Source organism: Pituophis catenifer, unplaced genomic scaffold (assembly GCF_029215685.1).
Source record: "Pituophis catenifer annectens isolate HBS135680 unplaced genomic scaffold, rPitCat1.0.hap2 SCAF_2, whole genome shotgun sequence".
Taxonomy (NCBI): domain Eukaryota; kingdom Metazoa; phylum Chordata; class Lepidosauria; order Squamata; family Colubridae; genus Pituophis; species Pituophis catenifer.
In genome coordinates, this window is record NW_027256882.1 from 65,740,027 (window position 1) to 65,762,912 (window position 22,886).

General features: G+C 36.2%; 1 protein-coding gene across 3 annotated transcripts in view; it reads left to right on the forward strand.

The window, feature by feature from the left end:
* IFT122 (intraflagellar transport 122) overlaps positions 1-20,287 on the forward strand; it is a 70,654-nt gene extending 50,367 nt beyond the window's left edge. For 2 of the 3 annotated variants that reach the window (XM_070936876.1, XM_070936874.1), the window contains 7 exons: positions 101-201; positions 11,002-11,167; positions 14,689-14,800; positions 15,247-15,375; positions 16,503-16,582; positions 18,076-18,240; positions 19,648-20,287. In XM_070936876.1, coding sequence (XP_070792977.1) covers positions 101-201; positions 11,002-11,167; positions 14,689-14,800; positions 15,247-15,375; positions 16,503-16,582; positions 18,076-18,240; positions 19,648-19,734 — 840 coding nt within the window. In that variant the 3' untranslated portion in view covers positions 19,735-20,287. Of the gene's footprint in view, positions 1-100; positions 202-11,001; positions 11,168-14,688; positions 14,801-15,246; positions 15,376-16,502; positions 16,583-18,075; positions 18,241-19,647 lie in introns of those variants that run through there. The other variant, XM_070936875.1, reaches the window with a different exon arrangement.
* Positions 20,288-22,886: the final 2,599 nt, after the last annotated feature.

The window sequence follows — 22,886 nt, forward strand, 5'->3', positions numbered from 1 at the left end:
TTTATTTATTATTTGTCTGCTAAGACTCTTACCTTGATATTGCTGCACCTCAGTGTGTCAGATAGAAATCTGAGAATAAACTTTTATTTTTCCACTGCAGGAAGAACCCTTCAATCACTACTTACCCGAAACACTCTTCAATGTGTCTAGGTTTTTACTTCATAGCCTTACCAAGGAAACTCCTTTGGGAATTTCTAAAGTGTATCCTTTGAAAGGGAAAGGCAAAGGCATATGTCAAATCCAAGACTTACTTGGTGAGCAGAATACAAGGCTCAGTGGTGGATTGTATACTGCATCCTGCAAGAATATAGGGTTATTATATTGTGTGATTATTCCTTTTCTATAGTTCACAGCCTACAAATCTTTTAATACTATGCTTTATGTTGGATATCATAAAACAGTTCCTAAATAATTTTGAAACATTTATAAATCATGAAAACATGCAGCTTAGAAAATACGTCTTTTAGTTGGTCAGAACTTGATAAAATGGGCTTTAGCCCAGGAAAGCCTATGCCCCCATAAATATCTTCAATCTGTCATGAGATTCTCAATTGCTTTTGCTGCGGTAGATTAGTATGCCTACTTCTCTGAGTTCCATTATTGAGAAAAATGGGAAGACATGCTGCATCTTTTAAAATAGCATTACGGTATTTTTTTTTTAAAGAAAGAAAATTAAACATATAAAGAGAGTAATAAAATAATATAATTTATCACTTCCTTTCTAAAAAAAGGAAAGAAAAAGACTGGAAATCTATCTCATGAGCAAAATAACTTCCAAATACTTTGAACAGATTATTTGAAAGTCTTGTTCCTTGCTTTTTGTTAGATAAATCATGTGCTGACTGATCATATGTTGATGAGAATTGATTGCTGCAAATCAGGTATAGATTTGTCCTCCTAGCATTGTGTAATAGTAATTTTTGGACATCCTCGCTGCATGAAAAATCCATTTATTTTTATGTTGATTGATTCCAAATGCTGGGGATATAGCCAAGTGGAACATATACTCTCTTAACTAGCAAATTGATTTCAGCTTGACTTTTTAATCAATTTAAAGTCATGTTAACCTTTCTGTGAATTTCAAGCCCAAATGTGACAATAATAGGGCAAATGTGTGAGTTAATCTTTCAATTTCTAAATTACATTTCCAGCAGCAAGGTGATTGCTTCCAGTCCTTATTAATCACTTGTTGAAGTATCCAATACATGAAATAGACTTATCTGCTATATTAACCACATTTTAAGTTAAATTAATCTCACATTCTTTAAAGCAGTCTTCCTCTGGTTCACAAGCAGAGAGCGTTCGAGTTCATTAGTCCACAGTTCTCTAAATTATTTATTTATTTATTAGTTTGATTTATATGCCGCCCTTCTCCGGAGACTCAGGGCGGCTTACAATGCTTTTAAGCAATAGCCTTCATACTTTTGTATGTACCTGCTTAGTAGGGCTTTTTGGGCCCCCTCAAGTGCTGTTCTATTTTATACAAAGTCAGCTTATTGCCCCTACAAACCAGGTCCTCATTTTACCTACCTCAGAAGGATGGAAGGCTGAGTCAACCTTGAGCCTGGTGAGAATTGAATTCTCAGTAATTGCAGGCAGCTGGCAGCTAAATAGTACTTTAACAGTAGTTTAGTCCACTGCGCCACCAGGCTCTTTGTGATTACAATTAAGAGGAAATTGTAATTAGTTCCAGTAATCCCAGTCCCCTAAACTATTTTAATAAAATAAATTCCAGTATTATCCTAAAGGAATATAATCCTGATTCTAAAGCATCCGCCCCCCCTTCCTGCCCACCACTCCAGGAAGAAGAAATTGAGAAAGCGGTAGGTACACAGTAACAGTAACAGGGTTGGAAGGGACCTTGGAGGTCATCTAGTCCAATCCCCTGCTCACGCAGGAGACCTGTACTAGGGATTCGTACTGCCAACCTTTCTGATCGACAAACTCAGTGTCTTAACCACTGAGCCACCTTAACAAGGCAAAAATCCTTTGCAAGTTTCTCCATTATTTGACCAATCATGCTTACCAAGTCTGCTAAAGCTAGTTCTAGAGATTTACCTTCCCCACTATCCCAAAAATGTGTGCATGGGATTGTTTGATTTTTATTTATTTGCTAAATTTATATAATCCCCCATCACATGTACATGAAAATGAGCGTCATATAAAGTTTTAAAAACACAAAATAGTACAACAAAATAACAAACAACAAAGTAACAAAATAGTTAAAAATAATAAAAACATTAAAATACATAACCTGCAGGAGAGAACTCTCAGCTTCCCTAACAGTATGCCGTGTGGCAGACTCCATAACCATATTACTGGATCTCCAAGGCATGTTTCCCGAAGGCCAGAAATATATAGGCATTTGTTTGTGGGAATACATGCACCCCCACCCATACTTATATAAAGTATATGTACATATATATGGGACAGAAGCCATATTCCTTGCCCTCTCCCCCCAAGAGCAGAGCTAGAGAAACTGGCAAAATTAATTAATAATTATTAATTAAAATTAATTGCTTGTACTTCAATTACAAGGTTAATTCTTCAATCCATTCGGTCCCACACAGAAATACAATGTACCTACGCACATTTCTCTCCTTTCTTCCAGCAGTTAGAATAAAAAAAGAAGCATGATGGAAAGACGATGAGCGTAAACATTAACTGTATATAGTATTACCAATGTATATTACCTATACAACTGTATATACCTACCATTTGTCTCAAATGGTATAGAGTTTCCTGCCTGAGTAGGGGGATGGACTAGACCTTTCAGATTTCCCAGCATTATAGATTTCTCCAGAGAACTAGGTTTTCTTTTATTTGTTTGTTTGTTTTGTTTATTTGAAAGAGTTATGTAACTGCCCCATCTTATACATCATAACCCTTGGTGGCGTACAATGTGTCCAAAATGCAACAATATGAGACTGGTCGTTTGAAAACTTTTGTGTTAATTCATTTGATAATTCATTTGTTTGCTTTCTTAGCTGTCCTTGGTATTCTCAGAAATTGTCAGCCTGGCAAAGTAGTCCAGATAGGAAGCATGATCAATTCTACTTTATTGTAAGGTTACAATAGCAGAAACGTACAAGTTTGAAAATATATTTCTCCCCTGTCATTTTTACAGCTAAAGAAATTAGGGAGGGTTCCATTGAGACGGTTGCTAAACCCACATTCTTTTTGCAGTCTAAGCTGCCTCTTGGTTGTGTGGTGCTTTCCACTTTTCTCCCAAGGCCATTTCCACATACCATCATAGGACTGCTCAACACCAAATTTCAAAAACTGTAAAGCAGAACATAGAATGTTGAATATTAGAGAATTCATCTAATTGCAGTTTAACAGTATTGTAGAACCAAATATCCAGTGAAGTAATAGCTTTCCCTTCGAGGGGCATTTTAAAAAAGAATCTAGGGGGATGGACTAGAAGACCTCCAAGGCCCCTTCCAAATTCTATTAATCTATATTGGGAAAGAAAGAGGATGATGGAAATACAACTGGATAGAGTTGAGGCAAAACGAACAGTATCTGGATAGGGAAGAAAAGAGAGAAAATTCTTTATGTATTTCATTCACCAGGCACAATTTCCCCCTAGGGGCATCTAATCTGGGACTAATTTTTGTAGACATTTGTACCTCATGCTAATTACTTTGGTTTTAAAAGCTCCTTCTCTTGTTATGAGCAAACAATATAAGATGGCCCTGCAGCAATCTACAGGTAAGGGAAAACTCTTCTCTAGAATAATGGCATGGGAACCTGTCTTCAAAGTTTCCAACAATTCTGGAGCTTCAAAAGCAACCATGGCCAGAGGATTAAGACACATTAATCTTTAATCTTAAAAACACTGTAAAACAGAAGTATTGACATTGAGCAAAATGCTAAGAACACTCTTCAATAATCCAAACTGGGATTTTTTCCCCCCAGCTATGCAAAAGTTTTGAAAATAGCTACTACTAAATTGATCCAAATAAAAGCATCCAGTTCACTGACAGAGTGAGTAGAGAGAGCTAAAAGGAATTTCACATTTAATTCTTAACATAAAAATTGTCCTTTGGCTAAGGTTCCCTTTGAGAAAGGAGCAAGGAGAAGTATAAAACTTTTCAATAAGAAGAGGTCTAAGAAGCAAAAAATGAAGTTGAATAGTAAGACACTGCTGTGCTGATCTGCATAGTATGTGACATGTTTGTCTTCCTGTTTGGAAACAACTTGACATATATTTGAAGCAAGTGCAAGTTTGTAGGAATCGGAGTGGAAGCAGCCTACTATAAGGATGATAGAATAATAGAATAATCAACTATCAAGGTGAGAATAATAACCAAAAGCAAAAGAGAGATACAGCAACACTTTGTACTCCTGGAACTTTGAAACGGCTTTTAGGCCCTTACAGATGAAGCATATAGAGAAAAAATTAGAGACAGGAGTTAGTATGCTGGATCCCTCAAAGACTGAGAAGATGCAGCTACTGTATGCCTTCTAAGAAAAAAAAAAGGCATTTTGTGAAGTAGTTTGTGAATCAATACTACAGAGAGTTGAAATAATTGTACACCAAATGGACCCACAAAGCCACTGTCAACTCAGGAAGTGTGCTGTCAGCCAGGGTCAAGGATCAAAGACTTGACAGACCAATTTCAACATTTTATCAAAACCACCAACAGCTTCTTCTTCCCAGTAATACATGTTGGGACAAATGATGCTGTGAAGAACAACTCCAGCATTTCACCAAGGGAATGTGACAAGTTCAAAAGCCTGGGATATTTTTATTACACTTTCTGTCTATGTAAGATGACTGGAAACGAAAAGAAGACTACTATAAATTAATAACTGGCTATGCAAATGAGATTTGGTTTTGCAGATCATGGTCTAAGTTATCTAGATAATGGATTGCTGGCACAAGGAATGGTAAAAGTGTATTTGGCCAAAGCATAGCAAGTTTGATTAAGGTTTTTTTAAATTAAATCCCATCTGTGAAAGCATTTCAGAGAAAGGCTAAAGTAAGGACTTCAGGTAAAGAGTTGGCACTGTTAAAAATGGAGTGTTGCTGAAATGGGGCCTCTTAAACCACTGAAGAGAAGTTGGAAAAAAATTGCTCATAATCTTCATGGCTTTCATTATCTATAGATTAATGCTGAGAATATGGGAAATAATCATGATAAGATTGAAAGGGAAATGGAAAAGGGGAAATATGATTTAATGGGTGTAACAGAGACCTGGTGTAACGCTTCAAGAGGGGAATATATTAACTGAAGAATGAATTGACTGAAAGAGTAGAAAGGCAAGAGAGGTTGCCATTTATGCTAAATATATCCATTCTTGTTCAGAAAGCCAAATAAATGTACTTGGCAATGATACAGAAAGCATCTGAGCTAAAATTACTGGAGCAAAACAAAAACAAAAGAAAAAGTAATACTGTTGCTAATGTCTCCTATCACCCATCCAACCAAGCAGAAGATATAGATGATGTCTTCCAAAACAAAGTGAACCTCTCAAAGAGGCATGAAATTATAGTTAAAAATTATAGTTTTTTTATTGCCCTGACATTTTTGGAGAGACATATCTAAGCTCTTTTCAGGCATCATCCTTTCAGGAAATTCCTGACTTGTCTTGCTGATGGAAAAGAAAGGAGAATGGTGTACGTATACTTTACTTCAGACTAGATTCCAACACATTTTGAGCAAAATCCTTTTTGTCAGGGGAAAAGCGCTGTAGAACAGCATTTATAAATAGCAGTCATAAATAAGATGTCCTGGCAGGAGAACCTAATAAGAAAAGGAATAAAAATACCGGTAGGTAGGGGTTCCTAAAGAAGCAGATAGTATAAGCCCAGTTCCAGACTGTTCTGATGAGAAAAATGGACGAGAGCAAAAGTCAGTGTAGCTAACATGGAGGGAGAATCTGAAAATCAAAAAGATACAAAAAGGAAAAGGTCATATGCAATCAGGTTACAGAGAAAGTGTACAGACAAGTATTCACGACTGAACTGAAAAAAAGAATCACATTGTCTGCTGCCCTGTGAAGATGGCAACATACAAACTGGTGCCAAAGAACATCCTCTTTTGATTCCATCTTCTCCAAGCAATATAAATGTATGTTTTATCTGGAATTTATAAAGATGGGATGAGGAACCAGGATTGAATCTTGAGACTGATAAAAGCATAGACAGGAATACCTCTTTACTTGGAATTAAAAGACCAGATGAACTGAAGTTTTTGCAAAAAGCACAGAATTATCATTTCCAAATTACAGGAAGTACGTCTACTTTATTCTGCTAGGATCAGACTGAATTTTGAGTGTTATATACCATTCTGAGCAGCTCTTAGAAGGATTCATAAGAAGTGGAATAGATTCCACAGAGAAGAGCAGTGAGGATAATTAGAAGACCAAAAAGTATGTCTAATAGAGGAAGATTGAATGAATTTGTTTTACACCAAGAAAAAGTGACTGAGTAGAGATATGATAGCACTCTGATAGGAAGATGCCACATAGAAGAAGATTAAGCCTATTCTCTTTCAGAGTGCAAGATACAGAATCAATTATGTGACATTTAAGTCAATGCCAGCTCTTAGTAACCATGTCCTCAACCTGATCCATCAGATCTTCTAACAATTCATCTATCACCTCTGTAAGCGAGTCCCATCCACTTTGCTGCTTATTGTCCCCTTTTCTTTCCTTTCAGCTTTCCCAGCATTATAGATTTCTCCAGAGAGCTAGTTTTTCTTTTATTTATTTGTTGGTTTGTTTTGTTTATTTGAAAGAGTTATGTAACTGCCCCATCTTATACATCATAACCCTTGGTGGAGTACAATGTGTCCAAAATGCAACAATATGAGACTGGTCGTTTGAAAACTTTTGTGTTAATTCATTTGATAAAATCATTTGTTTGCTTTCTTAGCTGTCCTTGGTATTCTCAGAAATTGTCAGCCTGGCAAAGTAGTCCAGATAGGAAGCATGATCAATTCTACTTTATTATAAGGTTACAATAGCAGAAACGTACAAGTTTGAAAATATATTTCTCCCCTGTCACTTTTACAGCTAAAGAAATTAGGGAGGGTTCCATGTGAGACGGTTGCTAAACCCACATTCTTTTTGCAGTCTAAGCTGCCTCTTGTCTGACCTTGGTTGTGTGGTGCTTTCCACTTTTCTCCCAAGGCCATTTCCACATATCATCATAGGACTGCTCAACACCAAATTTCAAAAACTGTAAAGCAGAACATAGAATGTTGAGTATTAGAGAATTCATCTAATTGAAGTTTAACAGTATTGTAGAACCAAATATCCAGTGAAGTAAAAGCTTTCCCTTCAAATGACATTTTAAAAAAGAATCTAAATACACATCTCTCTGGGTTGTTTTAATTTGAATTTCTGGAGTAGACTGTAGATTTGGCTCAGTGGCATAAATGTCTTTCAGTACTGTGATTCTAAGTTATAAAAAACCAAGTTTATCCCTCCCACTCCCAAATTCTGAATTAAGCCCTATTTTTAAACTGCAGCTGACCCATAATGTAAAGTTTCATGTTAAATGTTAATGATTAAAATAATATCTGTGACCCAATACTTTTCATCTTGCAGAAATAAAAATTGATCCATGAACAAGGAGCTCAATACTTGCAGGTTTTTAGTGGTGTTGCATAATAGCATTCAATTTGAGGCTGAAGAGGAGTTTATTTCAGAGGTTTTTCATTCCAACCAATAACCAAAACTAAAATAAACATATCATAATAAATCTGAAAGAGTAGAAAATTAGATCTACTTTTCCCAGCAGGCTGCCTATGGAATGAAAATGGCCCAGCCAGACAATGTTATTTAATATCCTATAAATGTGTTGAAATAGAATGAAGAAATATAGAAAGACCTATCAAAATTTTAATCAACATTTGAATTAACTTCATCCGGATCACATTTATCTTATTCCCAACATATCAAAGAATATCAAGCCATCCATCTTTATCTTCTTTCCTATCAAAATTGGTGACATATTCAAATTTATATGTTGAAAAAAATTCCTAGTTTCCCATGAGGGACTATATATATATAATATAGTCAGTCAATCTGTTTATATCTATCTATCTATCTATCTATCTATCTATCTATCTATCTATCTATCTATCTATCATCTACCTACCTACCTACCTACCTACCTATAATCTATCTGGCATTTCCAGTACAGCTTAAAAAGATTCCTATCTAAATACAAAGAGAACACATAAAAAACAATTTGTCTGTTTGGACCAAGAATAATGAACATTATAGTTATTACATAAGAAAGTCTAGATGGACCAAGGATCTAAGGAAGTTATATCCTGATTTTCAGCAATGTAATTGTCCTTTTCAGAATGACCTTCCAGATAATTTGGTTTCAATATGTATAGGTTGATACATCTAAATGCCCTTTGGATAGCCATATAGGTTGATTATGTGCCATTAAGCAGTGTCTGCATAGATAGACCTGTTGGCAGATGATCTCTTCCTAACCGTATCTCTTTGCTGTTGGTTGTCCTTTCTCCTCTTTCTTCCACCTTTGAGCCTTACGGATCTCTCAAGAAAGCAGAGTCTTTGTATGTGTCCAGATGATGTCAATTTGATCATTTGTCCCTGAGTGTGCTGCTGTTAGCATTTTCTTGGTATTCTTCATGGTATTCTCAAGGATGATGTTTGGAGAAGTTCAGAAGCATCACTCATTGAATTCCATTTCTTCAAAGTGTATCTTTTGCTTCTATAAATTATCCCACATAAAATAATTGCCTGCATAATTCTCATCCTTGTAAGTATAGACACATTCTGGCACCTGAATATCATTTCCAAGGTTTATCATTTCTACCCTACAAATTGCTAATCTGCAGATCATTGATTCCTTTATAGTTGATTGTCAGACCTAAAAAAGCAGAATCCATCACTTTTAAGACTAGTTGCTGTACCAGTTGTCATTACTTTGGTGTTATTTATTTAATTAATTTATATACTGCACATCTCAATATTTGAAGTGACTCTAGGTGACTCTAGACTCTTTATATTTAGTCATAGTCTTTTTTTTTTTAAATCCTTTGGCTTTCTCAATGTTAAAAGTTTCAAGTAAAAAATTAAAGTCTTCAAGTAAACAAATGTTCTCCAGCTAAAGTGGAAAAGAACTCCGCAAATCTTCCTGAACAAAAGGCTTCAGGGTTTTTTGAAAAGCTGTTGTCCCTTTCTACTTCCACCCAATGCTGGTTGGATAATACCATCACCACCAAATATGGAAAACTACATGTAGTCTTCAATTTAGGATCGTAATGGAGCCTGCCCATTACGATCATAAGTCTTGACAGTTGTAAAGTGAGTCATCATGTGACCAACCTGCTTTTACAGCATTTTTTTTTTTTTTTTGTGGTGATCATTTAGTGAGCCCATTGTTTGCTACGTGGCATTTTTATAGAAAACTGAAAACAAATACAAGTTTTCGGCAAAAATGTAAATCACAGTCATGTGATTGTGGGACGCTGCAAACAGCCATACATGTGGAATGGTCAGCAAGCACCCAAAATGTGATCACATGACTACAAGGTGAGAAGTCATCACAACCTCAAAAGAAATCATAAGATCTATTGTAACTTTGAATGGTTGCTAAACGACCGGTCTTAAATCAATCACTCAATCAGAATAGAGCTGGAAGTCTTCTAGTCCAACCCCCTGCTGAAGCAGGAAACCCTATACCATTTCAGACAGGTAGTATAGTCTTTTCTTAAAAACCTCTAGTGATGAAGAATCTACAACTTCTGAGGACAAGCTCTTCCGCTGGTTAATTGTCCTCACCGTTAGGAAGTTTCTCCTTAATTCCAGGTTGCTTCTCTCCTTGATTAGTTTCCATCCATTGTTTCTTGTCTTGCCTTCTGGTGCTTTGGAAAATAAATTGACCCTCCTCTTCTTTGTGGCAAAGTCAAAGACTACCTCTGCTTTAGGCAACTGTCCTGTGTTCTCTCAAAGCTGGCTTAGAACAGACCTAATTTTCTTTTTAATAGCTTGACTTGGCCTCCTGCACAGTAGTCTCCAGTCATCACTAGAATGGTCACCTGCCTCCAGCATTTTCCTGTATCATAGCTGTCTGGTAAGTGCCTTTTTGTTTTAGCCAGGCAACTGGGATGACCTTCACACTTCAGGTGACTCTTCTGGGGAATGCACTCTTGAAGTATACTCTTGATTTTCTTTGATCATTCTTCCCCCAAAACAACCCTCCTTCTCCTTCAATCACAATGAGTCAGCATAGCAGGATTTAGGAGTAAAAGCAGGCTATAAATAAATAATAATAAATAGAAAATTGAATCCAGAATAGTCTTTATCAGGCTTAAGCTAAAGTGTAAGTGATCTACTGTATATCAATATGTCTGCTGAAGAGGCCAGTGAAGATTGCAGATAATAACTTGGTCTTTTGGGACCGAGAGTAGGCGAAATGCAAGGGCGATACTTAATAATTTGCCCCTACTATTTTCCTTCCTGATATTGGGTGAAAGGTTTAGAATCCAATTAAGCAAGCTCAATTTAAGCCCGTGAAGCTGAATTTATATGATCAGATTTATCTCGACAGCACATTTATCCTCTCAATGGTTGTCTGGTCACCTGTCAATTGAACATAGCATGTTTGTTTTACACTGCACATTGGAGCATGCATTTGAAAAAGCAGGGCTGCCTGTTTGCTGCTTTTTGCAAGTAATGTTTTCGGCAGCGGGACAGAGGCCTTTTTGTCCCCAGAGACATACGGTGTTTTCTTTTAAAAAGAAAAAAAAATCATCATTGTCTTTTCTGTACAGATATTGCTAAGGCTGACATTAAATAAATTCATTTCTGAATCGTTCCATTTCCCTTGTTCATTCAAAAAGTCATCAGTATTCAAGCAGTTGTTTTGTATTTTGTTTGTGTAAATAACCTTCAAATCGAGGCTTTGGTTATGCTTTAGTGCACGACTTCCCTGACTGAAAACAATAGTGTGGTTTTCTCCTGCTTGCCATATGTATGTTTTGTTCCTTAATTTGATTACAGCAATACATTATTTGCCCTGGCAAAGCAGAGCAAAGCTCTGGGTGCCTATAAATTGGCTCGTCATGCCTACGACAAGTTGCAGGGACTACAGATCCCAGCCAGATTTCAAAAATCTGTTGAACTGGGAAGCCTGACGATCCGATCCAAGCCTTTCCACGACAGCGAAGTAAGTCCTCTTCTTATTCTTATTCTTATTCTTATTCCTATTGTGACCATGCTTTAATATCTGACATGACACAATTTAATTTAATTTAATTTAATTTAATTAACACAAAAGACCATGTTGGCACCTGGCATAAAATCTGAGAAGCCTCCTTTGTGAAACCTCCGCACAAAAGTTCAGAACTTGGTTACCTTTTGAAGGTCATTTTTTTTTTTTAAAAAGTATGCCTTTCTTTTTTGAGTAGTTGTCCATGTCTTCTAAAATTCTGCCTAAAGGGGCTGTCAAGTCAAAATACATGGGATATTATAAATGCTTAACCTTAATTGAACAGGACAAAATTTGTTCCATCTGGACACCTGAAATAATATCAACACAATACTAAGGGCCTAGAGGACTTCAAAGTTGCCTGAGGTAATCGTGCAGTCTAAAACAAGTTTAAGTTAATGTATCAAAGGTCCCATTTCATTGGGCCTCTGTGCCAAACCCTCCTTTGCTTTACTAACCTTTGTTCACTCTGTCTGACAAATGAATATATTGCATCGGATTCATTTGATGCTACAGGGATTGGAAACAGACTATGCAATAACTCAGACAGTCCTGTTCTAAAAGATGATGGAAAGTTGACGGTCCCGATTTCCCGTTTTTATTACATCTATCCTGATCTAATTACACTGCTGTAAAAGAAAAGTAGGAAGAAGAACGTAATGTTTATTTCTATTTGCTTTATACCCTGCCTTTCAGCTCTAGGGAGCACTCAATTTTTGTTTAACAAAATTTAAACAAAAACAGGATACAAAAAGTTAGAAAGGAAAAAATAAAGTTCACAATAACATTTAACACCAAAGCCATTTTACAGTTGAGAAAGTGCACTTTTACAGTTTTGTAAGCACAGAGAGAGTGAGGCCAAGTGCAATTCCTGAGGGGGATATATCCCATGATCGACTCAGAACAAGGCAAGCTTTTTCCTTGAGGCCCAGAACGATGAACCTTGGCCACAAAGGCATTTCCAAGAAAGTCTCTTCTGCTGAATTTAACAGTTGAAGTGGTTCGTAATGGGACAGTCTGTTATTAAAATATTTGGGCCCTAAACCATTTAGTTCTTTAAAGGTCAGTACCTACAGTTTAAATGGTGCCTTTGAAAGCAAGTTGACTGCCAATCATAAGGAGGACTAGGTGCTACAGCTACTACAGGCCTATCCAATGACACCTGAGAATCAATAGACTTCTCCAATCACTTCTTTGTTATAGTGTAATCTTATGTCCTATTTACCAGCAACACCTGTTTTATCTGGATTTAATTTCAGTTTCTTATCTCTCATCTGTTCCTTAGCTGTGCTGGTTATCAGTACAGTTTTGAATCTAGTTCAAAGTGCTGCTTTTAGATTACAAAGCTCTACACTGCTTGGCCCAGAATGCCTTAAAGACTAACTTTTCCAAATAAAATCTCTTTCAACTATTCACGTATGATGGGAAGGGATGCTTTCTGTCTCATCCCTACAAGTATTCAAGGGCATCAGCACTGGCAGGTTCTCTTGTGTTGGGACATCTTGCCCACAAGACATATCTGAGATTCTCCTTGCTAAATTTCTGTATAGGTGTGTATAGGTTTAGTTCAAAGCGATGTTTGGAGTTTGATTTTTAGTTCTATATCTATGAGACTTTCTAGTGACTAAGCTACTGCATTTTATATGTTGGTTAAAAGATAAGGATCTTTAAAGAAAATATATATTTGATAATACATGTAATAACGATGGCAAGAATGGTATTGCATTATTATTGCATATAATGCACAAAATTGGAAAGCAGAAAAAAATCGTTCAAAAAGAGGTAATTAAGAAAATACTGGAATGTGCAGAAATGAACAGGTTGACATTAGCAATTAAAGGGAAAGAAGAGTCGAAGTATTACAACATATGGGGGAAATGTTATCAATGGATAGAAAGTGAGTATAGACAATAAATATGGTAAAAATAAGAACTTTGGGATGAATATGTTGTAGTATGTTAAAATTAAATGAAAAAGGAAAGATAAATGTATGTATTAAGAAAATGATGATAAGTCTTGAAGATGATCGCACAAAGATGTTATACCCAGATGATACTTGGATTGATTAATAATGTATAGAAATGATAGAAGAGATGTAATTAAGTTAAAATATAAAATGAATGAATAATGATTAATGATGGATAAAAGACTGTATATATATGTTGATGAAAAATAAAAAAATGAATATGAAAAAAAAAGATAAGAATCTTTCAGTTCTGGCTGATTCGGTTGACTTTTGTTATATTCTTTATTCTTGTAAGGTGCTCAGACTGTTGGACTGGTTGATATATAAAATGACATAAACAAATAGAAGTAGTCTTCATTTAGTGACCATAATTGGGACCAGCAACTGTGGATAATTAAGCAAATCAGTTGCTAAGTGAAACAAACACTGTGCTTATGATCTTACTTTCGCTTTCCTTTGTTTTAAAGAGTTGCAAAGATTGTAAAAGCAAGGATTAGTCATAAAATTACATTTTTTTATCATAGTCATAACTACAAATGGTTGTTAAATGACACAATCACCAAAACAAGGACTGTCTATAACTTATTAAACAGATTTAATGGTCAATCCAATTTAGCTAAGAGTTTTCACTATTAATTTTGGCCAAGCAGGTTGCGCCCTGGATTGCATATGAAGCTTTTGATTTTTGAAAATTAAAGGTGGCAATTATCACTTCCCAAAATCCTTTCTGCTATTTGCTATTACATGACCTATTTGACAGAAAATGAGTAGGGTTTTTTTTTCCTCTGTTGTGAGTCTTTTCACTTTGGTAAACACCACACACACACACACACACACACACACACACACACACACACACACACACCACACACCAAATGCCACTTTAAAAGTTGAAGCTAAACTAATTGTGGCTCAAGCAGCTTGGGGCTGGAGTAGCAAGAGGATGAATTATTGGTCTGCTGTGTTTTTCACAATTCTGTTGTGTCAGAAAATCCTTATATATAATGTGACAAATAAAAAATGTGCACATTTCTAAGCTTGTATTTGTAGTTGCTATCTGGATCTGGAAAACTCTTCTAGAGGTCCTCAGAATGTAAGACTTGTCATGCTTTATAGAATCCAAATAAGACACTTGTAATTTTAAAAGTCATTTTTAAAGCAACAGGTATGTGTTACTTTAGATCCTTTCTTCCATTTTGTAAGATTTGATGTGCTGGTTCACCCAAACAAATAGTGACTTAACTGTACATTTATTTCTATATTTATCATATGTCTTGACTGATTGCTTCCTACTTGCATCAGGTTTGTTGGATATCTTCCTTGGAGGTCTTGCATTACCAGCCAGTATTGGAAATCACTTTAGATTGGCATCTGAAGAAATGAGAAAATGGGATGGAAGCCAAGGAATGTTTGAAAAATAGCCATTCACCATTCCTTGGGTCTTAATTCAGATGTTTAGATTATAGTGGCTGGCTGGCTAGCAGTGACTTTGCCTCTCTGTGTTTCTTTGCAGGAGCTGGTGCCTTTATGTTACAGGTGCTCCACCCACAACCCCTTACTGAACAACCTGGGGAATGTCTGCATTAATTGCAGGCAACCTTTTGTCTTTGCTGCTTCCTCTTATGGTGCGTTGGAATATTACATTTTCTCTACAATATTACATCTCTACATTTTTTTCAACAAGACTCCTAGTTTAGTGCCTGGCAATCTTTGCCTTTCCAATTTAGTACTGCTCGCAATAATATTCACCGAAAGAAGTCTATTGCTGCATTGGTTAATCTGATTACATCTTAATGGTATTCTTTAAAGACTTGTTATTTTCTCAGAGCCAAGCTGCCTTTTACCAAAATGTATCCAAAATTCAGAACTAGAGTGGCCTTTGGTACCCTATACATGAGAGGAGTGTATAGATGATATTAAAATAATTGGATTGTGTTTTGTTTCCATTTTGTGTGTGTAAGTGTATGTGCAGAAGTGTTCTGTTTATTTCTAGAACAGATGTCATGGGCTTTGCAGCTGTTCTGAGAACTAACCGTTCCCCTCTTTTTTTTTCCTCCTGCAACCATTTCAGATGTCTTGCATCTGGTTGAATTCTACTTAGAAGATGGAATAACCGATGAAGAAGCTGTTGCTCTGATTGATCTAGAAGTACCCAGACTAAACAAAATAGGCAGTGAATGGCAAGAGCAGATGAGTAATGGTATCCTTCCTAGCAGTTACTTAGGAAAAGAATGTTATTCTGGCAAATAATTAGTATTGTTATTTTTTTTAGTAAATATATAAAAATATTAACAATTATTTGAGAACAGTTTTTTTTAAAGATCCATTCTGCAGCCTAGGAACACCAGCTTGGATTTACTTTGAGACTCAGCATTGGCCAGCAACTACAAATACAATTGTACAGTTCTAAATTATTACAGGTTAAGTCCTGCATTCTCTATTGATTTCTGGCTGCATTATAAAGGCAGGGAGGCAAAGAGGTAGAGATCTGTTTTTAGAGGACTCATTGTGTAACTGTAAACACACACACACACACACACACACACACACACACACACACACACACACAAACCCCACTAGGGTACAAAGGAAAAAAAATATGGTAATGTTATATAACAGGGGTGTCAGGGCTGGATCAGCATTGCAGTTCTCTGCGGGCTGGCGGGGGGGAGACAGGACGGATGCCTCCTGCAGCACCCTGCTGGTCAAAACGGGGTGGGGGGACATGTGTGGCCCCCCATTCCCCATTTTTGGTCTGGATGGCTTCCTGCAGCACTTTGCTGGCCAAAACCAGGAATGCGTGTGGCTCCCTTGCACCTCGTTTTTGTTAGCAGAGGCACTGCAGGCCAGGCCTTTGCTATTTCCAAGACGATCCTGCAGGCCATTTTTAAGCACCCTGTGGGCCAGATTCGGCCTGCAGCCCTTGAGTTTGACATCCCTGTTATATAGTAACATTATAGGAATTTTTGGATTTTTTTCAGAAGTCATGAAGTATTAGGTTTTCTCCAGTACTGGAACTGGGGGTGGAATTTTCCACAAAATACAAAACATTAGCTGCCAATCCTTCTAGCTACCTTCTCTCTTTCAGGGGCCCCTCCTTATTTGCTAATCTTTGTCTTTCATCCACAAATGTTTCATATTTCTAAACAAATCACTGTATCAGGAATTATGAAAATAAAATGTACATTCGTAGTTTTTCTCATTGGAGATAAGGAAAAGTTGAAACTAGTGTCGGAAATCAACTTAGTTTCCACTGGTTGCTGTTGTTCCTAGTACAATTGTGTAATGTCTTTTAGAACTTATTTTCTCCCTAACACATGCTTCTAGGTGTGCAAACAATGAGACTTCTTTATAAAGTGGACGAGATTGAGGAAGATGATCCATTTACAGCAAAATTGAGTTTTGAGGTTGTAAGCAATTTCTTGTTTTCTTTTCAATTTCTTGTTTTCCTGAACTGTCTCTTCATTCAGTTGTTTTCTTCAAACTGCTGATTAGTTACAGAAAGATAGTCATGAGGGATTTTCTATAGCAAACGTGCTTTTCATACTATCATTCCCTTTCATTAATAAACATTTTATACTTTTCTACCAGATCTCTCCCATAGAATACAAATGTTGCTTTGATTTGTCTGACCTTTTTTAAATTGCCTTGATATATCTGACAGGAATGGCTTATGTAGTTGCTGGTTTGGCTGAATCACAGTTCTCATACCAGGCAGCTCGATTAGGTTGTGCACCACACTGCAAAAGTGCCTAAAATTCATTAATGAGGAGAAGGTAGTCACATCTGTCATGATGATCATGTTTACCTGGTGGCTTATTTATGAAGTACTTACCCTGTCTCTCCTTAAAATTAAATTAAATTTGAAGATAAATAAAGAACTAAAGAAACAGCTAGATATCCTGCAGGCAAATATATGTTACTGTTTGCAGAAACAGAAGGATGGCCTAAGAAGTCATTATACTAAAAAGGCATGCATTTTTAACATTTGTAAAACATACATATTTAACAAGTTTTAACTGTAGCTTTGGAAAAATTAATGGTACAATTTATTTTGCTTTTGCGTTTGTTTACTAGCACCTCCTGTCTACATAAAAGATTTAGTTGCAGTAGAACCTTAAGCAAAGGGATCTCTGAATAGCACTTAGAGAGGATAATAACATTTTCAAGTTCTAAATGATGGGTAAAATAGCGATTACAAAGCTTCTGTTTCTAATTAGAAAATGAATGTCAGTCACTTTCAAAATGAAGTGTGGTCAATCAAAGGCAACCCCAGAGCTGCATGAAAGCCTGGGAGGGAGGGAAGAGCTTTTGGAGGAATAGAAAAACACTATCTAAAAATGGTGGCATCATAGAGCACTATGCGGAATAACACTAGCGCTCTAGTGTAATAGCTTTGTGGCTGCATGATGTGTATGTGCAATGCTTGGGGGCTCTGGAATGCTTGTGGTGTTCCAGTCATCACCCATCTCCTAAAGGACACAAGAGTAATTGTGGTATTTTTCTTCTATTATACACCCATATAACCCTTAGAAGTTGTGTCATAATAAATTTAGTGAGCATATTCCAGCCATTTATCTGTACCTTAGATGACAGAACAGATTTCTTCTGGGGCAGAAGATGACTAAGCTGAAAGGGACTCCAACACGCCATCTTCAGCGTTTTCCAAATTTCATTGCAATACGACATGTGCAGGCTTTTAAAACTAGGAATAGTTCCAGGGCTAAATACAGAACTGAATAGGAACTGATAGCTCAGTGTAAATACAGCCTCAGTATATGCAAATTAAAATGAAAAATAATAATCCGTACATAGTTTCTGAAATGATCTTTATCACTCCAATGGCCTCAAACCAAACTCAAGCATTTATTTTCTTTCTGTAATTATTCTTTTCCTGCAGCAAGGGGGCTCTGAATTTGTCCCTGTCGTAGTGAACCGCGCAATTCTCAAATCCATGAGCAGGAGAGATGTGCTGATTAAACGCTGGTCAAAGCCATTACAATGGCAGTACTTCCGGTCCCTCCTTCCAGACAATCCCATTACCATGTGTTCTTTCTGCTTTCAGGTATGAGTAAGGGTTGGAGGGTGGTGGTGGGTGGTGGAAGGATATGGAAGAACAGGCACCTGTAAAAAAAATAAAACCATGAATATAAATACTGAGGATTTGAACAGGGTAGATTTGCTGGCTAAAACCAAAATATACCCTGGGAATGGGAAAAATTATAATGTTTTTAGATAAATGTTCTGCTGCACATAAGAAAAAAAAATGACAGGCACATGATCACTGCAGAGGATTTTTCAAAATGAAGTAAAGCAGCTGCTGAAAGGCAGTTGATGACTGTTATTTAAGCAAAAGAGGAGAAGAATAATTACATTTCTCTTTGGTGATTTCTTTCCTGTTCGTCTGACTATTTGGTGCATGACTCTAACCAGCCAGTCAAGTTATATAAAATAAAAAGCAGAAGGACACAGGATACTTAATGGTGAAAAGGCAACTAGTTTGTATTCAACAACCTTGTAAATATGTGGAGTTTTTTTTTTAGCATGCATGACCTGCAAAGATTTAATCTTTTAAGGGGAAGTTTTGAGATATGACTGAGAATTTGTGCTTAAGATGACTCAAGGACTGCCATTTATTCATGGAGAATAGAAACTTTCCATTAATATTTTAAAAATCTACATTCTGTACAAAGGCAAGTCATTCGTGAAATTATAGATGTATTGTTTCAAGAGAGATGATTGTGTTAATCTGCTTGTAGCAGAAGCAGTGCAAAAATGCCATAATGCCTTAAAGAATAATAGATGTACTGCAATATACATTTTCTGGTCTAAAGCCTATTTCATTAGATGTACCAGCCACTGTAACTTCAGTTGTATATATGTACTCATATACAAAGGGATTTTTTTAAAATAGAAGGATCAAAGGCTCTGACATATAAAGAGGCATGGAAGTTCTGTCACATTTCTTGGCAGAGATTTAATCTTTTCAGCATAAAAGTAAAATGACTCATTCGGAATCAATAGTTCAAGAAAGATTATTCCTTCCATAGTAGGAATCATATCCTAGTTGTCATAAAATCCAACTGCAATAGAGTTAAATTTGCAAGTAACTCCACATTTTACTCATTGTACATTCTAAATTCACTTTTTTTTTCTTTTTTAATCGTTTTAAAATTGGCAATGTAATATCCCAAGATATTGACATATTCTTTTTCATGGGATGCAGTATGTTGCTATTTTTATTTCATCTTCATTTATCCTCTGGCCTAGAAGATATTTATCCCGTGGAAAGAACAGAAGGGCTGTGCTGGCAAAGGAATAAGCCTGCAATCATCTGCGTGCAGAATAGTGTATGTAGGGGGATAATGCACTGGAAGGAAACACCAGAAATTGTCTTTAGATAATCCCATCTACTCACTTTCTCACTACCCTGTTCCATCTATTGAGTCCATCTTGCAATTCTCATTTACAGATGTTTCATTCAGAAGATTATGAGCTCCTGGTGCTCCAGCATAATTGTTGCCCATATTGTCGGAGAAAAATAGATGAATCCAGCTAATAAAGGAAACAACAAGACTGTTTGGCAGAGAGTAGTTCTGCTGCTGGGACTCCAAAGCATTTCTAAGTTCATTAGAATTTCTTAGTAGTCTGTTATTGTTGTTTTTAAGAATGGGTGGATGTGCAGAAACAAAATTATACATGAAGATAAAAAATATATTTTCCTATTTGTTGTGAATGAGAATCTAAATATCAAGTTTTGTTTTGTTCTTTCCTGAAAGAAGTGTATGTATATACTTAGTATATACTTAGTGTATACATACTGTTAGTATATACTTATAGTAAAATTTGTATGATGCTGTATACCCTGTTGATTTATAAAATAAGAAAGAAGGGCTACCTGGAAATATTTTTTAACATTCTCTTCCACATATTCTTGACATTTTGATGAAAGTCTGCCAGTTTGTCACAAATGGAACAAATGGACTTCTGGGGTGAAATTCTGCTTGAAGAAAAAGATGCTGAATTTTAATGGATGGAGTTACTTCTAAATTGGCCTCTAGTATTAGATTTTTATTACCATTCCCAATAAAATATATGGGTTGTTTTTAAAAGTGTCCTTATTTTCTTTTGAACATTTCTTGTGTGTCTTAATTGCTGTTATGGAAATTGGCATCCACAATTTTGAGTAAATTGTTATAATCGAAGAATATTACTTTTGCAAAGTCTTGTTTTTTTAAAAAAACTGACTAAATTTCTTTAAAGCATAGCATTATTAAAAATACTATTGTGATAAGGCACATAAAATATAAGAATATGGGGCACCAATGGCTAAGTCAGCATATCAACACTGCTAGGCATCGTTTACAAGACCAAAGTATTGACATAAAGCCATGTGTTTAAACATAAAAATTACTAGAATAATCTGAAAATACTTAAATGATTCACCATTATGAACTTTGCTCAAAAGGTAATTTTAAAATATTCAGAAAAATAGAAACATACGTTGTGTGAAATTTCTTTCTAACATAAAAAGATGTGAGAGGTCTTTGGTGCTCTCTGAGCTTGCTTGTTTACTTGCAGACGTTTCATTATGCAAACTAGGTAACATCATGAGTGCTAGTAAGGAATGTGGTTTGCTGTCAGTTTATAGTCTAGTGCAGGCCTGTAAAATTGGTGGCCCGTGGGCAGGATATGGCCGACACAGGCCACGCCCACTTCTGCTTCATAAAGGCAAAAAACATGATATGTCACAATACAGCCCACCATGCTAGCAGGTTTAACACCCCTATTCTAGTGGCTTGCCTGTCAGTGTTGGTGGGGATTGTTTGGTCTTAGAGATTCTTTGATTGGACCGTTTGCTGTTGGCTTCTTTGGTGGTTTGTTGATTGGGGTATTGTTCACTTGATTGTTGGTCGGATGTTAACCTTGGAATTAATCTATGTTGATCTGGATGCTGATTGCTGGTGGAGAGGTGGTTGTATCTTTTTGTTCCTTTTTGGGCTGGGTGACGGTCTCTTTTGCATCATGAAAATTCTTCAATTTCACAACATATAGACAAATTTAACCATAGTTTCAAGCCAAGTCCAAAAAGTCCAAAAGCCTGGCATTCTGACAAATCAGCCATCAATAGACATATAGACATTAACAACATAGACAAAACAAGCAAGCTCAGAGAGCTCCAAGGGCCCCTCATGTCAATCCTGAGCTACAAATATTTTCCTTTATTAGTATAAAAATATGTTTTGCATTCCTTCTTAATTATTATCTAGAAAGCTTGAAGTCTGATATATAGAGTTTAAAAGGTACACTGATTATTACACGTGCACTTATCTACGAAAAAGTGAAGTTTAGTTCCATGGCAATTGCAGAGTTGAGTAGGTTAAAATTGGAAAACTATCCAAGCATATACTAAAAAAAGGCAAATGAAATGTGCCAATTACTGAATGACTGCAGTACTTGTAGTCCTCAACTTACAACTACAACTGAGCCCAAAATTTCTGTTGCTGAGCGAAACATTTGTTAAATGAGTTTTGTCCTATTTTATGATCTTTCTTGCCACGGTTGTTAATTGAATCACTGAAGTTGTTAACTAACAGGGTTGTTAAGTGAATCTGGCTTCTCCATTGACTTTGCTTGTCAAAAAGTTGCAACAGCTGATTACATGACCCCAGGATATTGCAACCATCATAAATTTGAGTCAGTTGCCAAGTGTTTGATTTTTGATGACGTGACCAAGGGGATGTTGCAATAGTCGTGTGAAAAACAGTAATAAGTCACTTTTTCAGTGCTGTTGTAACTTTGAATGGTCACTAAATGAGTTGCTGTAAGTCAACTACCTGTAATGCAATGTTCTTATTCAAAGAAAATTCTAAAAAAGGAGTCTATAGCCACTCATGGTGAATTAAAGTCCAAAAAAGTTCAGAAAAGACGGTGGGGGGGATGTGAAAGCAAATAGATAATAAAGGGTGAAGGATGAAAAGAGCAAAGCAATGCAGAAAAACAGGTTTATCTCTGCTTCATTGGTTATTGCAAGGCCTTTGACTGTATAGATCTTGCAGAATAGGGAGCATTTTAAAACTAATGGGCATTCCAGAATCCCTGATTATTCTCTAAAGAAATCTTGACAATTAACAAAAAAGTAAGAAACAAATTTGGAGAAACAGAATTGTTCCGAATAGGGAAGGCAGTGAGACAAAGATGCATATTATCTCCGCATCTGTTTAGTTTGCACAGCGAATATATTATACAAATGGTAGGAGTAGAAGAGATGACAGCTGGAATCAAAATTGGAGGAGGAAACTCTAACAGTTTATCCGTGAAAACAATACCACATCATTAGCTGAAAGTAGAGTTGGACAAGCTCATTGTAAGAGGTAAAATTGAAAAACAAAAATCCAAATTAATGCAAACTATTAGAATAAAGTTTATTTTGTCTTGCATGTTTAGTGAAGGTAATATATTTGCTTTCAGGGACTCAAAAATACAGGTGGATAATGTACTAGAGATAAAGAGGAGGAAAGCAATGACGAATTTAGACAAGATCATGAAAAATAAGGACATTTCAATGAGAACAAAGATAATAGTTAAGGCGATTAGCTTTCCAACGGTATACAGCTTTAAAAGCTGCATATTGACAGAGCCAAGAGAAGAAAAAAGATGCCTTTGAATTATTGATTTGGAGGCGAAAAAAGCATCATGTATTGCAAGAGG